Below are 19,569 nucleotides of genomic sequence, written 5' to 3'. Positions count from 1 at the left end.
GGCTGAGGCGGGGAGAGCGGCCCGGGCACCGCCGGCTGCGCCGGCACCCGCGTCGCCTTTCCACACCACGTGTAAGCGGCCAGTTACGGCCGGATGGAAATGTAAGTCCTCCTCCGCACAGCAGTAGGGGTAAGCTAACACCAGCTTGCTTACCACGTTCCACTGTAATGCCTTTAAAAAAGATTTGACAAAGGAGCGGTTCCTCACATTGTGAGTTTTGTCTGGATGTAGAAAATTGGGTCACTATTTGTGAAATGGCCAAGTCAGTCTGGAAACATCTCACGTTTTCTGTGGGCGAGTCTAACCAACCAGCATTAATGAGACTAGATCTAAATGAAGTATGTTGCCATATTCCTTGTTGGGTGCATGAAAAATACCATAAATAGTCTTATTCATCAGAGAATCAGTCAGCAGAACTGCTGCCACTCTGTTGAAGTAGGAGAGTTCTCTAGACTGAGCTCACACTGCAGCATCATTAACTGCTTTCTTTCAATGTTGCTGAAATCACAACATTGAAAGATAGACTAACGTAATAGCTCTGAACAGTGGTGTTCCACTAGAGTCCAAAATACTCCATGTGGAAAGGCTGAGAGGGCTGGGGCTGTTCAGCCTCCAGTACTTAGAAGAGGCTTCTAAGAAAAATGGGGACAAACTTTTCAGTACAGCCTGTAGCAAAGGACAAGGCTTAACAGTTTTAAAACGAAAAAGGTTGATTTAGACTAGAGATAAGGTGAAGTAGCTGCTGGAACCCGGGGCTAGCTCTTAGAACTCTTGGTGCCACGCCAGGAGTGGGGAACTGCCTTGGCATGAGGATTTAGCAGAGGCAGAACCTTTAATGCCACTTGCTCTCAGGTGCCAGACACAAACCACGACAGGGACCAGGCAGAGGAGAAAGGAGGAGGCTCTTCATCTTGAGGTTCTATAAGGGAGAGTTTACTCCAGATGAAGGCAGCAGGACAAAAAGCCTTAGCTCTGTTGTGTAGGGGTGTTTTGTACGGATACAAGTCAGGGGGCGGATACAAGCAGCTAACTAAGAGGGAATCCTCAGGGGAGGAGTGGGGGGATTCCACCGGTCCAGCTGGGTAGGAGGGTGGAGAGGATGGGCCACATGGGCCAATGGGTCTTCCAGGAGTAGGGGAATTCCAAAGGGGTGTTATAGACAGGGGTTGGCACGAGGTTTAAGTGGCAGAGAAGGTTCGGGAATCAAGGGGTGGATTGCCTTGATAGGCAGGGAAAGAGCTGGAACAATAGGCAGGGAATGGCATGAATGGCAGCTTTGAGGGAGGGGAAAACCCAGGGGTAAACCAACTACATGAGGGAGAACATGGGGGTAAAACAGAACTAATCACTTAACAAGGAATCAATAAAATCAAACTGCAATAATAGGGAAGAATTTTTTTGCAGTGAGGATAGCAAAATACTAGCACAGATGGCCTGGAGAGGTCCCCATTCCTGGAAAAATTCCAGGTCAATTTTGGGCTTGGCCTTGAGCAATCTGATAAAGCTGAAGTCATAGAATTATTGAATGGTTTGGGTTGGACATCCTTGGTTATTACAGGGGGGAATTGGACTAGATCACCGCCACAGTAATCAATCCCTTCCAGCCCTAACTATTAGCTCAGTATGTTCAAGCATGGTGCTATAATGGCACCAAGGTTGTGAATTTGATCCCTATATGGGCCATTCACTTAAGAGTTGGACGTGATGATCCTTGTGGGTCCCTTCCAGCTCAGAATATTCTGTGGTTCTACGTTAACTCCTCTGAGGCTTTATGTAGACATAGATGCATTTTAGCATAACCAAAAATGGCTTTTAAATGCATCTTACACAAAGCAATCCAGTCTTTTATTCTGGACACCTTAGAACTACCTCAGTAAGCCAGGCGGGGTTTAAATTAATGATACAAGGTTGAACCTTTGGGATAGTTTTATACATAATTACATATATTTAAAATACATGTAAAAGAGTTTGCATGGGTTCGAGCATAGCTTTAGATTAAACACTTTAGTGGACATATCAGACAAAGGGAGAAGTGATGAAAGACATTCATCCAGTTATTACATTTGAAAAGAGAAAGACTTTGCTGCTATGGGAAGCATAGTCTTAAAAAGTAGATGATGTCTCTGCTGACATTATCTTGAAAATATTGCACAGAACAAACTGATTTAGCCTTTAAAAGTAGGATCAAGTTGTCAATAAACAACTGTAGATGTACTTTTAGATATAATACAGAAACATTAGAAAAGTTAAGAAACAGTCCATTTGTGTAAATATATACTATGCCAACTTAATAGATTGTTCTTTTATCATTCATGCTAAACACACTGTCACATATACACACATGCTCTGCATTTAAAAAAAAATACTGAAAAATCAATTGGGGGCATACGTTATATACTTTAATTTCAATATAATCATACAATCAAGTAGTTGAGGTTATTCATATAAGAGCAGACCTCCTAATGCACAAAGCTGTAAGTTTTCTAAAAGTATGTCATAGCGCTATCTCCCTAACCCTCACACACAAACCATCAGTAGATCAACTCAGCTTACAGTCTTCAACTTTCTTGCAAACAGGTGTCTGGTAAGTCCCAGATATCTTTACGATCACCTCTCTGAAGTGGGAAGACTTTAGAAAACCTGTACAAATACCTTGTGGATAGCTGCAAAAACAAGGTAAATTACAGAACGTATATAGATTCACCCTGTTGAATTGGCAATACTTTTACAGTCTAAAAGTTCCTTTATATAATTATATGCTATTAGGCCTAAGTTGGCCAAGCACTTACCTGCGTCTTCAGCACTCACATCACACAGTAAAATCAGCTATGACCTTGGACTGTGAAGGAATGCGATGTATTAAGCCAGTATTGCCCCTCTTGTGGTAGTTATGATAGACCTTGGCTCTGCTACTCAATAAAAAGTATTCTACTGTAAGAATGTTTTGGACAGATTTCTCCTCATGCTTAACCAAAACTCCAAAACATGAGTACAACATGTTTATCCTTACAGTGCATTTGGTAGAGCTATAGGCACACACTTACTCCTCAGAATTATAATCATTCAAGACAAAGTAGAAAACTGAAGGCAATGGCATTTATATGCTAACAAAGCGTTTGCTTCATTCATGGTTTTTAAGTAAACTAGACTAGAAAGGGAGACTGAAGTAAAATCATATTTCAAATGCAGTTGAACTTACGTACTTTTTAAACTGAAATTCAGAGCATACAGAATCATGACTGGAACAAAAATCTTGTAAGTAAAAGCTCTGTGTTGTTTTCACTGATTTTACTTCGCTATCTTTCACATCATTCTAAAAAGATGCAATAAATCTGAAGAATGCTTGACATATTTTATTATAAATGGTCATCAATACAGAACCAAATTAATCTTTCTAAATATCTACAGATCAATATAGAACCAAAGTAATCTTTGTAAATATCTACAAAAAGCACAAGGGCAGGTTAAAAAACATTCTCTAGCATGAGCAGACAATTTGTGGCTTTCAGTTTGTTTCTTTCTATGAGCCTGTTCTTAGGGAAGAAATAATTTTAGAAGACTTTTTTTAGTCCAGTAAATCTGGAATAATCTAACTCTACTGTGGTTTTAATACTCAACTGAAAACTTAAACTAGTGCAAGGCTTTTGAAACTATTTCAAAACTCCCACATCTTTCATATATATTTTTTGTGTATTGTTCGTTTGCCTCAGAATCAGCATCTGTACTGAAAGAGTTGAAAAGAGTTCACTCTTGTCCACGCTGAAGAGCTGCTCTCCCGCTGAGTCCAGGTAAAAGGACATTACAGGCTTGTTTCTATTACAGCTGTTCAAAGGATTTTGTACCTTGCTAGCTCCTACCTTTCCTGCAATCCAAAACCATGCAAGCACACAATCTCAGAACAGTCCCAGCTGTTGCTAGTTTTATCAAGAAATTAATCCAGGATTGCCAGTAGAGGCATTAGCAACCCTCTCAGCAAATAGTACTAGATGTGACCATTACAGACAAATGCCATTATGTAACGTAGTAATCTGTCACCACACTCATCAGACAATAGGTTATGCTCTGTTTGTGCTTTAAGAGAACAAAAATGCCTGTTTGATCTCTGTGTGTGTATGCCAGAGGGGTAGGGTTGGAGGAGAGGCATTATTGCCCTAGTGGGTGAATTCTAAGTCATTATTTGCTAAACAGAATTTTCCTTGTCCATCTGCTATTTCTTTTATACTATGTTCAACAGACAAGTAAAACTGAAGGTGCTATCTTCTGGAGTTTTACCTGCATTTTAAGATGGAACACCTTCATAGCAGAGTCACTGCATAAAATTGTCCCTAGCCTTACAGACAGAAGTACATTTGCTTCCTGTGATCTTTAAACATAAAAATCCTAAAAATCCAATCTACTACTAGCACCAAAATGACAATATTTGCTTTTGCCTATGTCTTTTTGTCTTTTTTCAAACCTATTTCTGTATTACTGACATGGTGATGTGATCAACACTTCAGGGCACTGCTCAGCAATACTTCAGTCAGCCAGCTACACAGCTGAATGTAAGCAAAGGGACAGTGCAAAGCAAGAAATAATACTGTGTTTCATTCTCAAAATGTCAGTCTTCCCATTAGCATGCTGTAGTTGACCCTTCTGGCTGGAGTGGTGTCGATGGTTTTATTCAAAACATCGTAGATGACTGTACAGAGACTGCACGTAGGTGAAGACGCACATGGGATCTGGCTTGTGACCCATCACCATCATGTCTTCCACTTCTATCAGACGGTCACAGTGAGCCATTTTTCTGTATTAACAATAAAACAGATACAGCAAATCAAGAGTTACATAACTGCTTCCAGGGTTCATTTGATGATCTGATTTGAGCACCATTGAAACATTTAAGAAATCCTGAGGTTTATTGGCAGCATTTAATTTCACAATGAATTGAGCAGGGTCAGGCTGGACATTGTTATTTTTATGACCATGGAATATTCCTGTTCTTTCTGTCTCTTGATACTGGGATCTGATCTAAAGCCCTGGAGGGGTGGTGCTTTTTTCACTATCATTCACATTCCCTATATCTGTAGTATGTAGCCCAATCTCACACCACTATGCCCATGTCTCAGTTCTTGGTTATAAGATAGGGAGTTCCAAAAGAATGAAAAAACTCAGGAGGAGATGAGATGTGCTGATGAACGCCCATGTGGCTGTGAATTGTTTGTTCTCCACCACCCCCATATCTTCAAGATGTGAGTGATCTGGACCAGCAGAAAGGAACAGATCTGCAGAGGCTTAAGATGAAAAATCAAAAGGGCAGGGATCAATTTTATCAGCATAGCTAGTACCGGGGTGAACAGCAGTAGCTGAGAAAATAGCCTTTACTGACTACTCAAATTTATTTTACTCAGATAAATCAGTTTAAAGGCAATCATAGCTATGAATAATAATTTCTGTAATTTTCTCTCATCTAATGTTTCTTAGTGTTGTGTTTATGGTGCCCTTTGTCCTCCCCTAAACTTACTGTTTATATAAACTGAGGTAGAAGAACACTGCAGCTTTCCTTTGAGAGTTGTAGATAGTTTTTTAGAGATCAATCACCTAAAAGTATCACAGAATCTCCTTCAACTCACTGACAAGCAACACAATTTTTTTATATGTACATATATGTGTACTTAAAAAAATACTTGTATTTCCCAAATTAATTCCTTTGCTAGAGGCTGTAATAAGGAGAAACAACATTATGTCAAGAAATGTGAAAGGTTTTTTCTGAATGGCCAATGGCAAATCCAGTTCTTTAAGTTACTTCATTAGCCATGTCTTCCTACTGCCTGTTATCATTTGGAAAAAGTGTACCAAACCCAGCTGCATACCACATGGACACGTCTTACCCTAAGAATCATGTTGATATCAGCTCAAAAATGTTACTATCTCCGACTGGCAGGTTCACATTCATAATGACTTTAACAAATAAATTAGCATTTAATTACCTGCTATACAGCATAAAAAAGAATCTGCATAATGTGACTGAGGGGATTAGCTCTGCCTGTTTTCAGAAATGCAATTACCTGGCTGAGATACTGAGAAGCTCTCAGCCTTGATCTGTACTTACACTGAATTCAACCTTTGTTGTTTTTCAAGCAAAAACAAGGTACAGTCAGAGATGAAGTCTCCCACATCTTCTATGTGTTCTCTCTGCAGAGCTTCATTATCTTTTTTGGCATGATACATGCAAGCTAGTAATGCTGGTGCCTCAAATTTTAGCTTTCATATTATCCACATTCTGTACTGCATTAGTATATAAATCTAAACTTCATATAAAGTGTTAGCAAGTTCTCCTCACAGTTTAGTCAGACAAAACAATCCTCTCCCAGCCTGAGAACCAAGGACACCGTTGCAGCTTCAGGCCCAAAAAGTATAAACAGCAGCGAATTGAGGAGAGCAGTCTAGGAGGATGGGGCTTCATAATCTGAAGCTGTAATTGGACAATTAACCCCAATATGTAAATGGACCAAAACTTACAAAAGTGTGAAAACCTGTGATCCATCATCCATCTTGGGTGTGGCCTTGGCCAGGCTCTTGTACTACCCAAAGTGTATCCTTTGAAGGCCTTTTTACTAAATACCTACTTTATTCCTTTAACACTGTCTAGCCTCTGTTCTAGGTAGCCTCCCAAGGCATCAATAGTCAAAAGGAATAATAATGAAACTCTTCACTGCTGCTCAGGTGCATTAGACTTGAACTGGAAGCACTTCACAGAGCGCTAATGTACTCACTCAGCCGTTGTGAAGGCCAGCTCAAAGTTCTGCTTGCGGTTAGCTGGGTCAAGCTTATTATAATCAAAAGCTTCAGGAAAGAAAGAATGTACAAGAGCGCAGAATGCCATCCCATCATTCCAGCTCGAGGAGAAGTTCTGGAGATCAATGTGCTGTCATGATGAAAAAAGTACACATGTTAATGCAGCACAGGGGAACAAATAAGAGCAGCTGCTTTTGTTCAATGCAGTATTCTATCATTCTTTCCCACCAGCAAGAGCACAGGCTTTATTTATTTTTTTTTTCTTCCCATCTTTGTACAGCCATTTCATTGTTGACATTCTGGGAAAAAAAATGACACACTCAGCAATAAAAGCTCTTTGCCTGAAATACCTAGATGCAAAGCAGACGCATAGTCAAGGTCCCTGATCCAAAGCCCCCTGAAAATACTGTAAAGAATCTCATCAACATCAGTGAGCACTGGAGCAGGCCCGATGCATCAGCTCAGTATCTGTGAAAACTAAGGACTCTGCTGACATATAACCATAATCACCCTATGGAGGATTTAAAATTGAAGAACAGTTCATTTTGTGAATAACACAAGATAAAGACTATGCTTGCTTGCTTTGCCCAATTCAATATCTGTTTACACACAGATAGATAGAAATATAAGAAAAATCACACCTACTGCCCAACCTGATTCTCAAAACAAATTCTTATTGTTACTTTCAAATGCCACAGTGAAAAGAAACATACTTGTGCTCTTGTCTCATGCTGCTTTCCCATCATATAAAATTCAAGTCCCAGCTTTTCTGGTAAGCAATTAACCAAAATTTTAATTAGTTCTGCTTATTTATACTATAATGTACAGTTTAGCAATAATTATGCACATTTAGTAATGTTGAAAAACATACTAAACACATGCAAAAAAAGCCCTAGAAAAAAAAAATTTCTATTATTTCTTTGACAGTTGCAGTTTAAGGCCAGGTAAAACGAATAGAATCTCAACTGCTGTATTCTTATAGTGACACTGATGCTACCTCATAAAAGTTTACTCACAGTGTGATTCAAACTCAGCCATTTATTACAAATTCGTTTGTGAAATACTAACAGAGTACTTGGGTCTGCATGTAGCAAAATGGCCATAGTCTCTATGTATTCAGAACTTGTCATGTATAATGTGAGTAAAAAATTACAGCCTGCAACTAAGAAAAAAAAGTCTGAGTGTATACTGAAATTTTTATCCATAAGCACAAAAAGGTCAGCTTTCAGAAAAACACTAATGTATTGCTTTAATAGAGGATCTCATTCATGCAGTCACTGACAGTCTTGAATTGCTGCCTATGCAAACCATATTCACGTTACCCACACGGAAATTTTTGACCTTGAGGAAGTTAACTCATTCTCTAACATATTTTACATTCAACCTCTTGAGCACGGAATTTGGCAAATTCTCTTGAAACAAAAAAGAGAGAAATGAAAATACTGGCCTATCTTTACCTTGTATCCTATGGTTTTTGAGCGACACCAGTCTAACAGAATTTGTTTAATGCTGCTAGCACTGGCAACCCCAAAACTCAGTGATCTCTTCAGCTTAGCTCTGGATTCTCCTTTTCCTCTGGAAAATTAACAGAGACCAGAATTACATTCTAGAAAAACTTAAACCTATTTGTTAGGAACATCTATACAACTTTGCCCAGGTCAGCCCCTGTCCAGGTGATACTTGAGAAACATGTTGCTGAAACCTTGACTTGTTGGTCCTGCAAGAAAAACTTAGTTTTTATTAAACGAAAGCCAAAATTCCAATTCCAAACCCTCTTTTCTTTAAATCATACTTCCATCAAGAAGTGTCCATATTTTGATCCTTAATGAATGGCAACAGAAAGTCACTAGCTTTCACACAAAGCTTCCCTGATTAAAAGGGAACCTGCTGCATCAGCTGAACAACTCCAAAGCCAGAGGATTCTGTAGCTGTGAATTTCCAAGGCTTGGTCTGTAAGTCAGCGAAACCTCAGGGGCCTCATATTGTCCCTTAGCTCCAGATCCTTCATAGAGAGAGTTCTCCCACCCAGCTGTACTCTGCTGGCAATAACTGACAAAGTCGTTTCCCGTTAACAAACCGTTCTGGACACAAGGACTGAGACGTACTTCCCACCATCATGTTCGAGTTTCTCAAGAAGCGCTTTCCTGGCCTGCGTTGCTGCAGTCCGCGGGAGCGTCTGAGACCGCACCAATTCTCGCCTCCTTTCAACTTGGCGATGCACAGTAGGAGGAGGTGACTGAGAGCTGTCAATGGCACTGAAGAAACATAACGTGAAAAGTATGTGGTAAACAAAAGAGTAACTCTCTGCAGTGACAAGAGGCAGCATAAAGGTTCAATGTCATGAAGAATGCATACCTTTCACCAGTTTTGGCTCCACTACGCAGCCCGTAGTTCACAGTTGAGACAGGCTTGGTGACAGAAGTAGCATTCTCTATATAAAAACAGAAAAGATGCTTTAGTGCAGAAACTTTCCTCATGTGCTTTCCTGATGGATAGACACGCATTCATTTTTACTCACCACACTGTAAAGCTGCAGGCCTCTGGCTTCCATATGAGCTAACAAGCTGGGCAAGGATTTTCCCCAGCAGTTCAATTCCTCTGTAAAATTGTTGCACTGCAGCGAGGATAGTGTAAGCCTACCAGAAAGGACTCTGAGAGGATGTCTTGGATAAAACTGCAGTTTGGAAGGTCAGATCACTTCAGGCCCTCAGAGGAGGGCACACTGCCACTGACATTTCAGTTAAAGGAAAAAGTTGTGCTTGCAAAAGTTATTCTAGCAGACAAGCCCTGGGGAGTTTAATGTAATTGAGTGCATAATTTAAATGATCTAATTTCTACCAGGAAGACATTTTAATTTGTAAAGTAGAACACACTTGAAGTTGCAAATGTGGCTTAAAATCAACTTTGCATCTTCCTCTCTCCACCTCTGAGGTTCTACCTTATGTGCTTTGCCTCTTAGGGCTCAGCTCTGGACTCCAGCTACGCTCTAAAATTGCAAAACAGTGGAGTGTCTTGCCCAGTTTTAACACACCAAAGCCAAACTGGTTTATTGCATAAACCAGCAACAAATTTCTTGAAAGCTCCTTCTATACATGAAGGACTGCCATCTTAGAAGCAATCCAACCTGATCACTGTCTTACTCTCTGAAAATACAGAATTCTCCCTTCTTCTTATAGACGTGATCCAGATCAACTACACTTCTCAAGTAAAACACACTGGTAGATGCCAGGATACAGGTGTGACAAATTTGTGGCCATTAACAATTGCCAGATAGTTATGCCAGTCTCAGATGTTTTCAGGTGAGGAGGAATGTAATCCTTATTCCTTAAGGGCTACATATTTTGCTAAATAAACTGACACTTGAGACCACTGTGAAATGCCAGTACATTGTGCAGACAGTAACAATTTGGTGACAGCAATCAGAGGTACTTTTGGAGAGAGCTCAACTCTTCTATTTCAACTGAAATCAGAAATTCTTAAAGCATTTTGTCCTTTGCCACATTATATTACACAGGAGACTCCTTACTTTTATCCTGCTCAAAGTAATTTGCTTCAGCATACATGGGTGGGCACACCACTTTCCAACTGCCTTGTGTGCAGTCACAGTTTTCACTTGATCAGCTGAAATCTTCACTGCTCAAGCGGTCTGCCTGCCTCACTTTTCTGGCACCTATGGTTTCCACTGCAGAGATTGCCTAACGGTACACAGGTACATCACTGTGCAAATAAGGGTAAGTACCCTGATTTGAACTGATTGAGAATCTGATGGAGTAGAACCAGTGTTTGTGATTCCATGAGTCTGCATACAGACCTGTTAGCAATATTAGTATTACCATGTACCTACAAGTCAAAATATATGCTCAGATCTGAATCCCCCAAAGAGCCCAGAATCACTCTCAATTTTTGTTGCATAAGGGCATGCAGATAGAAACAATCACCTCCAGTGAATCCATTGTTCTCATTGTAATTGAATTCCAGTCCTTCACTGTATCAGCACAAACAAAGGAAGTGTTTGCTACATTTTTAGTTTTAGTAAGATAAAAATTGAAAGAATAACCTGAAAATAATCCCTATCTCTTGCTAGCAATCCCATCCCAGTCTCCTTCTGTAATTTCTGACCCATATATATAATCCAATTTGTAAGTGTCATAGCCAAGGATGAATGCCTTCCATGTGAATTTTTTTTTTAAACTCACTTTCAATATAACTAAGATTCTGCAATCACTGACATGTGTATATGTGTCAGACTGCTGTCAGTCATTCCTTCTTCCAAATGACTATTGGAACCTCCTGGCCAAATATCTGCCTAACTCCTCAGAGGGCCTCCAGTCCCAAAGCACTAAAAATGTCCACAAATTTCATGAAAAGAGCTGGGCACGTTTAAGAGATTAAGTAACTTACTGATTCACTAACTGTGCTGTAAGATACGCTTCACTAAAAACTCAGGTACATTAGGCACAAAACTTCTCTGCAGGTGTGACATTACAGCCGAAAGCTCCAGGTAGGACCCACAGCATTCCAAAATGGAGTGTCCCACAATGGGCTATATAGCCATAGAAGCAAGGTTTCATAATCACTAGGTCACAGGACAATACTCATAGTACCAGTTGAAGAAAGGAAATGGGATGCAGCTTCAGCAAGTTAGTTTTCTCTTTTACCTGGCTGGTTGGAAGATTTTACTCCCATTGTATTTGCGCTCTTGCCCTGTCCCAGCAGGCAAGAAGATGTATTAGTTGTTCCTGCTGGACAGATGTTCTCTCCTGAAAACTTCTCAGATGTCCTGGTTACTGCAGTAACGGGAAGGTGGGGCATCTGTAAGGTGACTGCAGGGGCATGGGCTTCAGGGGACGAAGATTCTGACATCTCAAAACAGGTCAGTTCATGGGTGGCTTTTGCCTGACCTGAATGAAAAATGGGAGAGAGGAAGTAAATTTGTTTGCAGTTTGTAACAAAGCTACAAACCAATGCTCATGCAACAACTTTATTTGACAGGTCACTGGACTTACTCCTCTGTGAAACATTGTACCATTTACATAACTGAAACAACCCTAGCCCAAGTGACCCTTGCAGCAATCACACTTACTCTATGTGAATCTCAGCAGGAGCAATGTCTTCAGATCATTAATATACTAGCATTTGCATTTGGTAAGCTTCTCTTCCTCTGCGCAGCCCTCACTCGCAATCTCCTGCCCCGGTTAAGGAACCAGCATTTCTCTTCACGCTTTTATGAAACACTGTATGACTTTCTCTAAAGTGGAGACGGTAAGTCCTTCCTTCACTGAAGGATGACAGAAGCAGACGGGTGACTTGCAAGACGTTTTGGGATGCAAGACTACAACGACACCCACCATAGAAGGTCTTTTCGCTCGTCTTTCAAGTTAATGCAGGAGTAATAGCTCCAATTTATGAAACACCATAGTAGATGCTTAACAGTAAAGCCAAAGTTTAAAAGTTAAACTCCTAGTTATGAAATAAAGTACTAGAGCCACTGGACAATATCCATCCTGAAACTATAGTAGATTCTAACCCTTCCAAAATGTGAGTCCTGCTCTATGACTGCCAAGATCATGTATTCTACAAGCAGTGCTGCTTCATTTCATGCCCTGTTCTTACCTGATGATGAAGATCGATGCCCATTTTCAATGATGGAAGAACTAAAAACTCTTCTAAACTCAGGCTTCCGGTGGTCATCCAGGTCTACACTCTGTCAGAATAGACAACAGACATGACAGCTAAATTTCAAACAGCAGCAAAAGTGAGAAAAATATCCTGAAACACCTGCCAAGAACAGGTCTTCCTCGTGCAAGTGACCACAAAATAGGAAAGGAACAATTACCTAACCCCAGGAGCCGAGCCTGCATTGGCAATGCATAACTTAAATCAATCTTCACACATGTGTCCTTAACGGACCCCAAGCACCTAGGAGGTGTTATCTTTTATTAGATAAATGTATCACCATCCACTGCAATGGTGATAAACAGAAGACTTGATGTAACAGTGGAGAAACTGATTGAAATTGAATGGAATTATGCTGTGCATTTTTTTCTATTCGCTGCAGAAAGAAAATACAGTATAAAAACATTGTGCAGGCATTACAAAGTAAATTCAATCCTAGGACACTGCAGCTATTTTATAACCTGTAACTTCTGTAAGGATAGCTTTTTTTCTGGCAAAAGCATAAATTGTCCTCATAATGGCTGTCAATATAATTACAGAAAAATCAACCAAGAATTTTTTGTGGGTTTAGTAGGAGGTTGTGGGGGTTTTTGGGGGGTTTTGTTTGTTTCTTTGATTGGGTTTTTTGGCTGATTGGGCTGGGGTTTTTTGGGGGGTGAAGGGGCATGTTAAACCGTGAGGAACTATGTGATTTTTGGCTGCATAACTAAAGGAAGAAGAAACTGCTTCACAGATACATGATTACTACAGTTAAGTTTCCAAGAAGAAGCAGCAGCTACAAGCAGTAGAGAGAAATTTCCCAACACACAGTCCACAAAAACATTCATTGCGTAGTTATATTTGCGTAGTTATATCCAGATGTTTTAATTTCTGGGAAAAACCACTTATTTTGAAACTTTTGAAAAAGGTACTGTGCATGAATAAACTCGGTTATCACTAGCTGCCAGGATTGAGAAAATTACAAATTAAACAAATATTAATTACAGAAACCATGCAGAATCAGGGGCTCAGAACTTTTATTGCTGCATTTATTGCAATTGAGATCCCAGTCAACAATTACTGCCCAAATCCAGAACCAAAATGTAAAGCATAGCTAATGCAGCTCCCTAGAATGTATCCATGATACACAGTTATAACCTGTTTAGCCATTCATGTCAGCCATTATGACCTGAATGTGAAGAATGCCTGTGTAGGCTGTAAACATGAATCTGCTTTTATAAGCTGGGGAGATGTGGGTGAGTAAAATCGTCAAATGACACGATTGTTGCAAAGGTCACGTAGCATTCTACGCACTGAACCGGCTTTATAATACAATGTCAAGTGCTGCATTACCTTATTTCATGCAACGCTGACTGCTGCAGTTTGATTAACAGTGCCAAAGAAGAAACTGATACCAGGCTGGAGGATGGGGAAGAGGGCCCATGTGCTGACAGAACAGTGGGAGGATCTGAGATCAGATTCTGATGTGCATTTAGTAGTGTCAGGCTGAAGTACTTTCAAAATCCACTTTGGAGATGCCAAGCTTCTGACAAACCCACGTGTTTAGCAATACTACTTCTGTCAGCGCTGGTTACGTAGATTACAAATAGCAGAGGGGTAACCACGCATATCTGTTCTTAATAATAAGAAGTACGCATTTGTACAACTCATGTGACAACAACACGATGAAGAACTGATGAAGTTGAAGAAAGTTAACACTAATATTTTGGATGCCTTATCCAAGCTGTTTTGTAGAACTAATCTCTGTGTAGCTCAGAGGTCTCCATGTAATGGAGGGTGATAATAGTTTTCATAGCTATAGGGCTGCTGGAATTCCTCCTTTGCTACAAAGAAGTTACACTTTGGAGATCCTTAACTGGAAGCTGCAATTATCGCAAGCCAGTAGTAAAAATGCGATGCATTCAGAAAAAATAAGCACCAGTTCACAAGATTAGGAAAAAAAAATTACAATTGTTATTTCCTCGCTGAACCTCTAAGGTGCATGTCTGTTACGTCTTCAAGATTTTGTCTGCAACAAGGTCAAATTCTAGAAGAATGAGAGACACAAATGATATTACTCTCATTCAAATGACAGATTTCAGTCAATCAATGTCATTCATAAAACCACTGACTACCACAAGGGTCACAATACAAATCACTGGTTCTAGAAATGCTGTTTATCTAGGAGAAGTACACCCCCTTCCTAAATATGATAGGTGAAATTGCTGCTTCACTGTGATGAACAGTAATATTGCCACTGACTGCCACAAAGGCAAAGTTCCACACTCTGTTCCTTGCATATATAGAGACCACTGATATATCAGATACTGGGAACAATGAAATTTTGAGGAAATGCAAACAAGCCAGCTAGACACCAGCAAGAAGTGTACCACATTTACCCCTTAATTCTACTACTAGAAAGCCACTGTCCACCAGACAATACAAGTATTATCTATCTGTAACTGACCCTGCTACCTGAAGCAAAAGCCTTGAACACCATGAACATATTAGAAAATATTATTGCACTGAAGAAAAACAATAGGAGTACTTTGCATAGATCCTTTTTTGAACTAAGCCTGGATATAAACAGATAGGAAGGAAAAATTCTCTCTTAGCAGCTTCAGCCTGTGCCTGTGGCTATGCCACAGTGAATTTAAACAAAACAAACAACAACAAAAATAATCTAGATAAGGATCAAGGCAATCTTGAAACGTCACCATTCCAAAAGGACACTTGCAGGAAGTATAAGAGAATAATAAAGAAGTTAAACCAACAGACTTCCTTTATCAAACATAGGAGTTAAGATAGTTTGGAAATAGAGTATGTAATGCTCCATTAATCATGTAATCTCCCTGTCATTATAGAACCATATAACGGTTTGAGTTGGAAGGAATCATAAAGATCATCTTGTTTCAGCACCTTGACATGTGCAGGGATTCCATGCATTAGATCAGGTTGCTCAGGAGCCCATCCAACCTGGCCTCAAAGACTAATAGGGACAGAGCATCCACAACTTCCCCGGGCAACCTGTGCTTCACCACCCTTTGAGTGAATGGTTTCTTCCTAACATCTAATCTAAACCCGCCCTCTTTCAATGGTTTAAAACCATTGCCCCTTGTCCTGTAGCTATCTGCCTGTACAAAAACAAGTCCCTCACCCTCCTTTTTGCCATCCTTCTAAAGTATTTGAAGGCCGCAGTGAGGTTTCCCTGAAGTCTTCTCTTCTCCAGGCTGAATAACCCCAGCTCTCTCAGCCCACCTTTGCTGGAAATACGTGGGTCATTATATACACTCAAGTCATGTCACATGCAGTTACTCACAGGCTAAGTGCTGGGTGCCATCAGGTCATCAGGGAGAGACCCCAATGGGTAGTAATACTTGTTTAGACCTTCATAGGTGGTCATAGCCAGCTATCTCTGTGGCTTTGACCACTGCAGGCAGATTCTCTGCAGCTGTCTGTCCAAGTTACACAGAAACTCTTCTGACAGTTTTAAAACAGGACACCCTTAAAGTACTTTTAGTCCTCCCTCTCAACAAAGGCATCATGCTGAATCACCAAATCTACAGAAATACCGTAAGTTATGAAGCTCTTGCCAAAATGTAAAATCAGACCAACAAAAGAAAGATCAAAACTCTTCCTTTGTAAATGCTCAGTGGTGCAGGTATGGCTCTAGGATCCAGATCTTTGAAACTACCTCTTCAAATATCTCCTATTTTCCACCTTTGTGAAAGCAACTCTCAAGACTCTGGCATAGTTAAGAGAGCTAAGTTGAAGTCTGGTATCAAAATAACAGAAAGACTCAACTCCAAATCAGAGAGGCTAACGGCCATTTAAAATTCCACCTAAACCGGCATTTAGATTGCTCTATATCAGCTTTCAAGGACATCATAGCAGAAATTGTCCATATTAGAATTAAAAGGAGATTTGTGTCCTTGCTTCTGAACTCTGCTTGGAATTCCCTGGATTCATTTTTTTTCCTAATGAAATTACCATGAAAAATAATCTAGGAATATTAGAAAATAATAGGTCAGATACCAAAGATGCTCAGAATGTCTGGTATCCAATTAACGCTGCATCAACTGCACAGTACAAAGGAAGTCAACCAATAAATCTTTTCAGGAGCAAAAGAGCACATCTTGATTTGCTACTATTTCCAGGTCAGTATTATTTGCTTCTTGTGTCTCGCATTATAGCAGTATTTACGAAGACTAGAAGCATCACCAGTGCTCATGTATCTGAAAACATACACAGTGCCATTTATGGTATTCTGTTTCAAATGCTTTGGTCATATAACCAGAAATTGGAATCAACTGAAGGAACAGTGTTCATTACAGAGAATCTGAGCAACCGTCCCAGCAACCAAGGCCTGGTCTTTCGCCATTTGCGTGCAGCCACATCAGAACCTGACCCACAAACTCATGTTTTCACTGCACCAATTTGGCGTGTACAGCTGTAGCTGTACCTCCCATACTTCTCAGTACTGAAATTCCCTTTCGGTCAGCTCTGCTAACTTGGGAACATCTCCAACCTAAATTGTTGGGAGGGCACTGAAGAACGATCAGCACTTAAGTGATCTTCCTTAAACCCCCAAAGCAAAGCAGGAAGGTTCCCATCCAAACAAAAGCTCATACCGTGCTCTAACGCAGACCGATACCTAAAGCTGGATATTGGCCGTAACGTTGACGCAAGACTTTCACAGACTGTAAAGTGCACACCACAGCGTAGACAGTGGTGACGGAGCAAGTGAAATGAAGTGAGAGACCACAGTCCCTTGTCCCTTCTGCATCGCTCATCTTACTTCAATTCCTTGCAATATAAGCAAGTGTGGATAGCTCCACAGAACAAAAAGGAGGCAGTCTGGAAGCTGTATGGATGTTGCTTACCTTTGTCATATGGGGGAAAGGCAGCAGTTGCTAGAATGTATCAAACAGCAGTTTTACCTTTCCATTTGCCCAGAGGAAGGAAGCCAAATGACCCCATTCACAGGTCAGCAGGAATGAAGAGGGCTGGAATACAGACTCTGCTCATTCCCACCAGTTCTAGTAAATTTAACTTCCAAGCTTTTCTTCTTTAACCCCAAGCCTAGACAGACCACAGACAGTTTTTTAAAGCTCCAACAGCCTTAAAACCCCCTTGAGACATGCTTAACTAAGAGCACGTGAAACAGGCTGTCATCTGTTAGTCTCTAGTACCTCAGTTTTATGTGACCGAATCACAGTGTACTGACCGGTTGCGTTCTCCTGGCGTCAAGGGTGGCACAGGAGCTCTCAATTCTTATTGCAGAGACAGATGCAGAAAAAGAATTACACAAAACATCTCGGTACCAGATGAACTTTCCACTATTGGGATTTTTGTACACCAAGTTACAGTGCTCTATTACACTGCAGAAAGTTTTCTCACTGGGAGGGATGACTATGTTTGTGCAAGTTTAGGTCACAGAGACCACGAAAGCTTGTGTCAGCCTCTCAGGGATGAGCTGCAGCAGTGAGGGACAGTGGCTGGCAGCAAAACTGACTCACTGCGGGATGTTATCTTATGGAAACCACTGCCTGCTGTATGCTAAGCTATTCCCCTTTGCAAGCTTGCCAACTGGCAAACAGCATTGCTGGCACACAGATCCCCCAGAATCGAGTCCAAAAAGGATACAAAAATATTCACGTACACACGTACATTGATAGCCTAGACTGCACCATCTCCTCTTATTTCTAACCACAGGGAACTCAGGTTGCTACCACTCTAACCAAGATCCCAGTCTCACCAAAGAGGGCCATTATCCGGTAGATCTCCAGTTGGTATCAGAGCCAAGACCATTTCTCAGAGCACCTCCCAAAATACCCACTGACCCCGCGCTGCAAAAGAGGAACCCCGTGTACCTAAACATTATCCCGTGCCAACGCAGTCTGGCAGCACCCGTGAAGCATCCCTTCATGCATGCATGCCCTTGGCCCTCCCTCCCTCCTGTCGTCTCCCTGGCCGCTTACTTGGCTGCGGCCAGCGACCGTTAGCTTGGCATGACCGGAGAATGCGCCGTCGGCCGAACCTTGCGCCGGCGAGCCAGGCCCCGCGACCTGAGGGCTCTCCGCCGCCTCGTTCACCCACTCCTGCGGCAGCCCCGCCGATCTGCCCAGGGCCTCCACCTGCCGAGACAGGCGCTCCAGCTGTACCCGCAGGCGCCGGTTCTCCTGCTGCAGCTCAGAGACAGCGTGTGCCAGGGGGCTGGCGAGGCGCAGCACCTCCTCCACCTGCCGGCCTACTCCCTGCTTGAACAGCTGGATGTCCGCATGGATGTCCCGGACGGCGCCCCGCAGCGTGTCCTCGTAGCGTTCCAGGCCGTCGCAGACAGTCTGCGCCTCCCGACTGTTCAGATCCTCGATCTCGCCGGCCATGGTGTCCGCAGGAGGGTCGGGAGCCGCTATCGGCACACGCCGGACAGTCTCCCCCACTCCCTTCGCCGCCGCGTCTCCTCCTCTTTGAGACCTTTCCCTGCCTCCCGCCGGCCCCTAGCCCGTCCCCTAAGCCCGGCCCCCGGCGCCGCCGGGCACGGCCCGTCCTGCTGGGACACAGGGGTTCGGCGGGCCGTACGCCGCGCCCGGGGCAGCCGCCGCACAGAAGCGGCGCGGGTGGTGCGGGCCGTGCGGCTGCCCGGACCGCCCCGCTCAGCGTACACTCCTTCAAAGGGGGAGATGGAATTTCGGGAGGCAACGGTGGAACGAGCAGGGGGAAGGGGCGGGGCCACGCGCTCTTTCGCAGCTGCCCGGGGACTTCAGGGCCCGAGAGGGCCGGGCGCGGTGGGCTGCGGGCGGGGCCGCGGCAGCGAGACGGCTCGAGCCGGGCGGCATGCCGGTGTCGGGGAAGGAAGAAGTGGGAGATGTGAGTCGGGAAGGAGTCGGAGAGACACAGAACGAGGGGAGGAGGGGTTAGTACCAGATCTTTACCGGGTTGCTTGGACGATGACGATGTGAAAGTACGCACAGATTGTCTCTTCAGCGGGGAACACGGAGGCAAAGGGAGGAGAGAACGGTCTTTTGAGGGCATAGAGACGGAAATGCATGCACATGCACCCTTGGACAAACTGCCAAATTTTTGCGCTTTCACGGGCAGAAACTTGTAACCAGCCTGTTCACACTTACACGTTTC

The 19,569-nt window shown here is 42.3% G+C and overlaps 1 protein-coding gene across 1 annotated transcript; it reads right to left on the bottom strand.

Annotated features, from left to right (window-relative positions):
* Positions 1-2,377: 2,377 nt before the first annotated feature.
* SMTNL2 (smoothelin like 2) lies at positions 2,378-18,960 on the bottom strand. Its single transcript, XM_041482398.1, has 8 exons — positions 18,414-18,960; positions 12,391-12,481; positions 11,436-11,678; positions 9,133-9,208; positions 8,883-9,032; positions 8,235-8,352; positions 6,756-6,907; positions 2,378-4,786 (listed from the first exon to the last, which is right to left on the bottom strand). Exons 1-8 carry the CDS (start codon positions 18,816-18,818, stop codon positions 4,660-4,662), a joined length of 1,362 nt encoding a protein of 453 aa, XP_041338332.1. The 5' UTR covers positions 18,819-18,960; the 3' UTR covers positions 2,378-4,659.
* Between the last annotated feature and the right edge of the window lie 609 nt (positions 18,961-19,569).

The sequence above is a fragment of the Pyrgilauda ruficollis genome, unplaced genomic scaffold, assembly GCF_017590135.1.
Source record: "Pyrgilauda ruficollis isolate IOZ18807 unplaced genomic scaffold, ASM1759013v1 scaffold59, whole genome shotgun sequence".
In the NCBI taxonomy this organism is placed as follows: Eukaryota; Metazoa; Chordata; class Aves; order Passeriformes; family Passeridae; genus Pyrgilauda; species Pyrgilauda ruficollis.
This window is presented reverse-complemented; position numbering and strand designations above follow the sequence as displayed.

Bases quoted from the DNA above. Each gene is read 5' to 3' on its own strand.
- SMTNL2 (XM_041482398.1), bottom strand. From the start codon at position 18,818: ATGGCCGGCGAGATCGAGGATCTGAACAGTCGGGAGGCGCAGACTGTC. The intron at 8,353-8,882 runs GTACGTCTCAGT...TTAATTTTCCAG, and splicing joins CTCGAACATGATGGTGGGAA to AGGAAAAGGAGAATCCAGAG. The intron at 4,787-6,755 runs GTGAGTACATTA...TTGTTAATACAG, and splicing joins CTGGCCTTCACAACGGCTGA to AAAAATGGCTCACTGTGACC.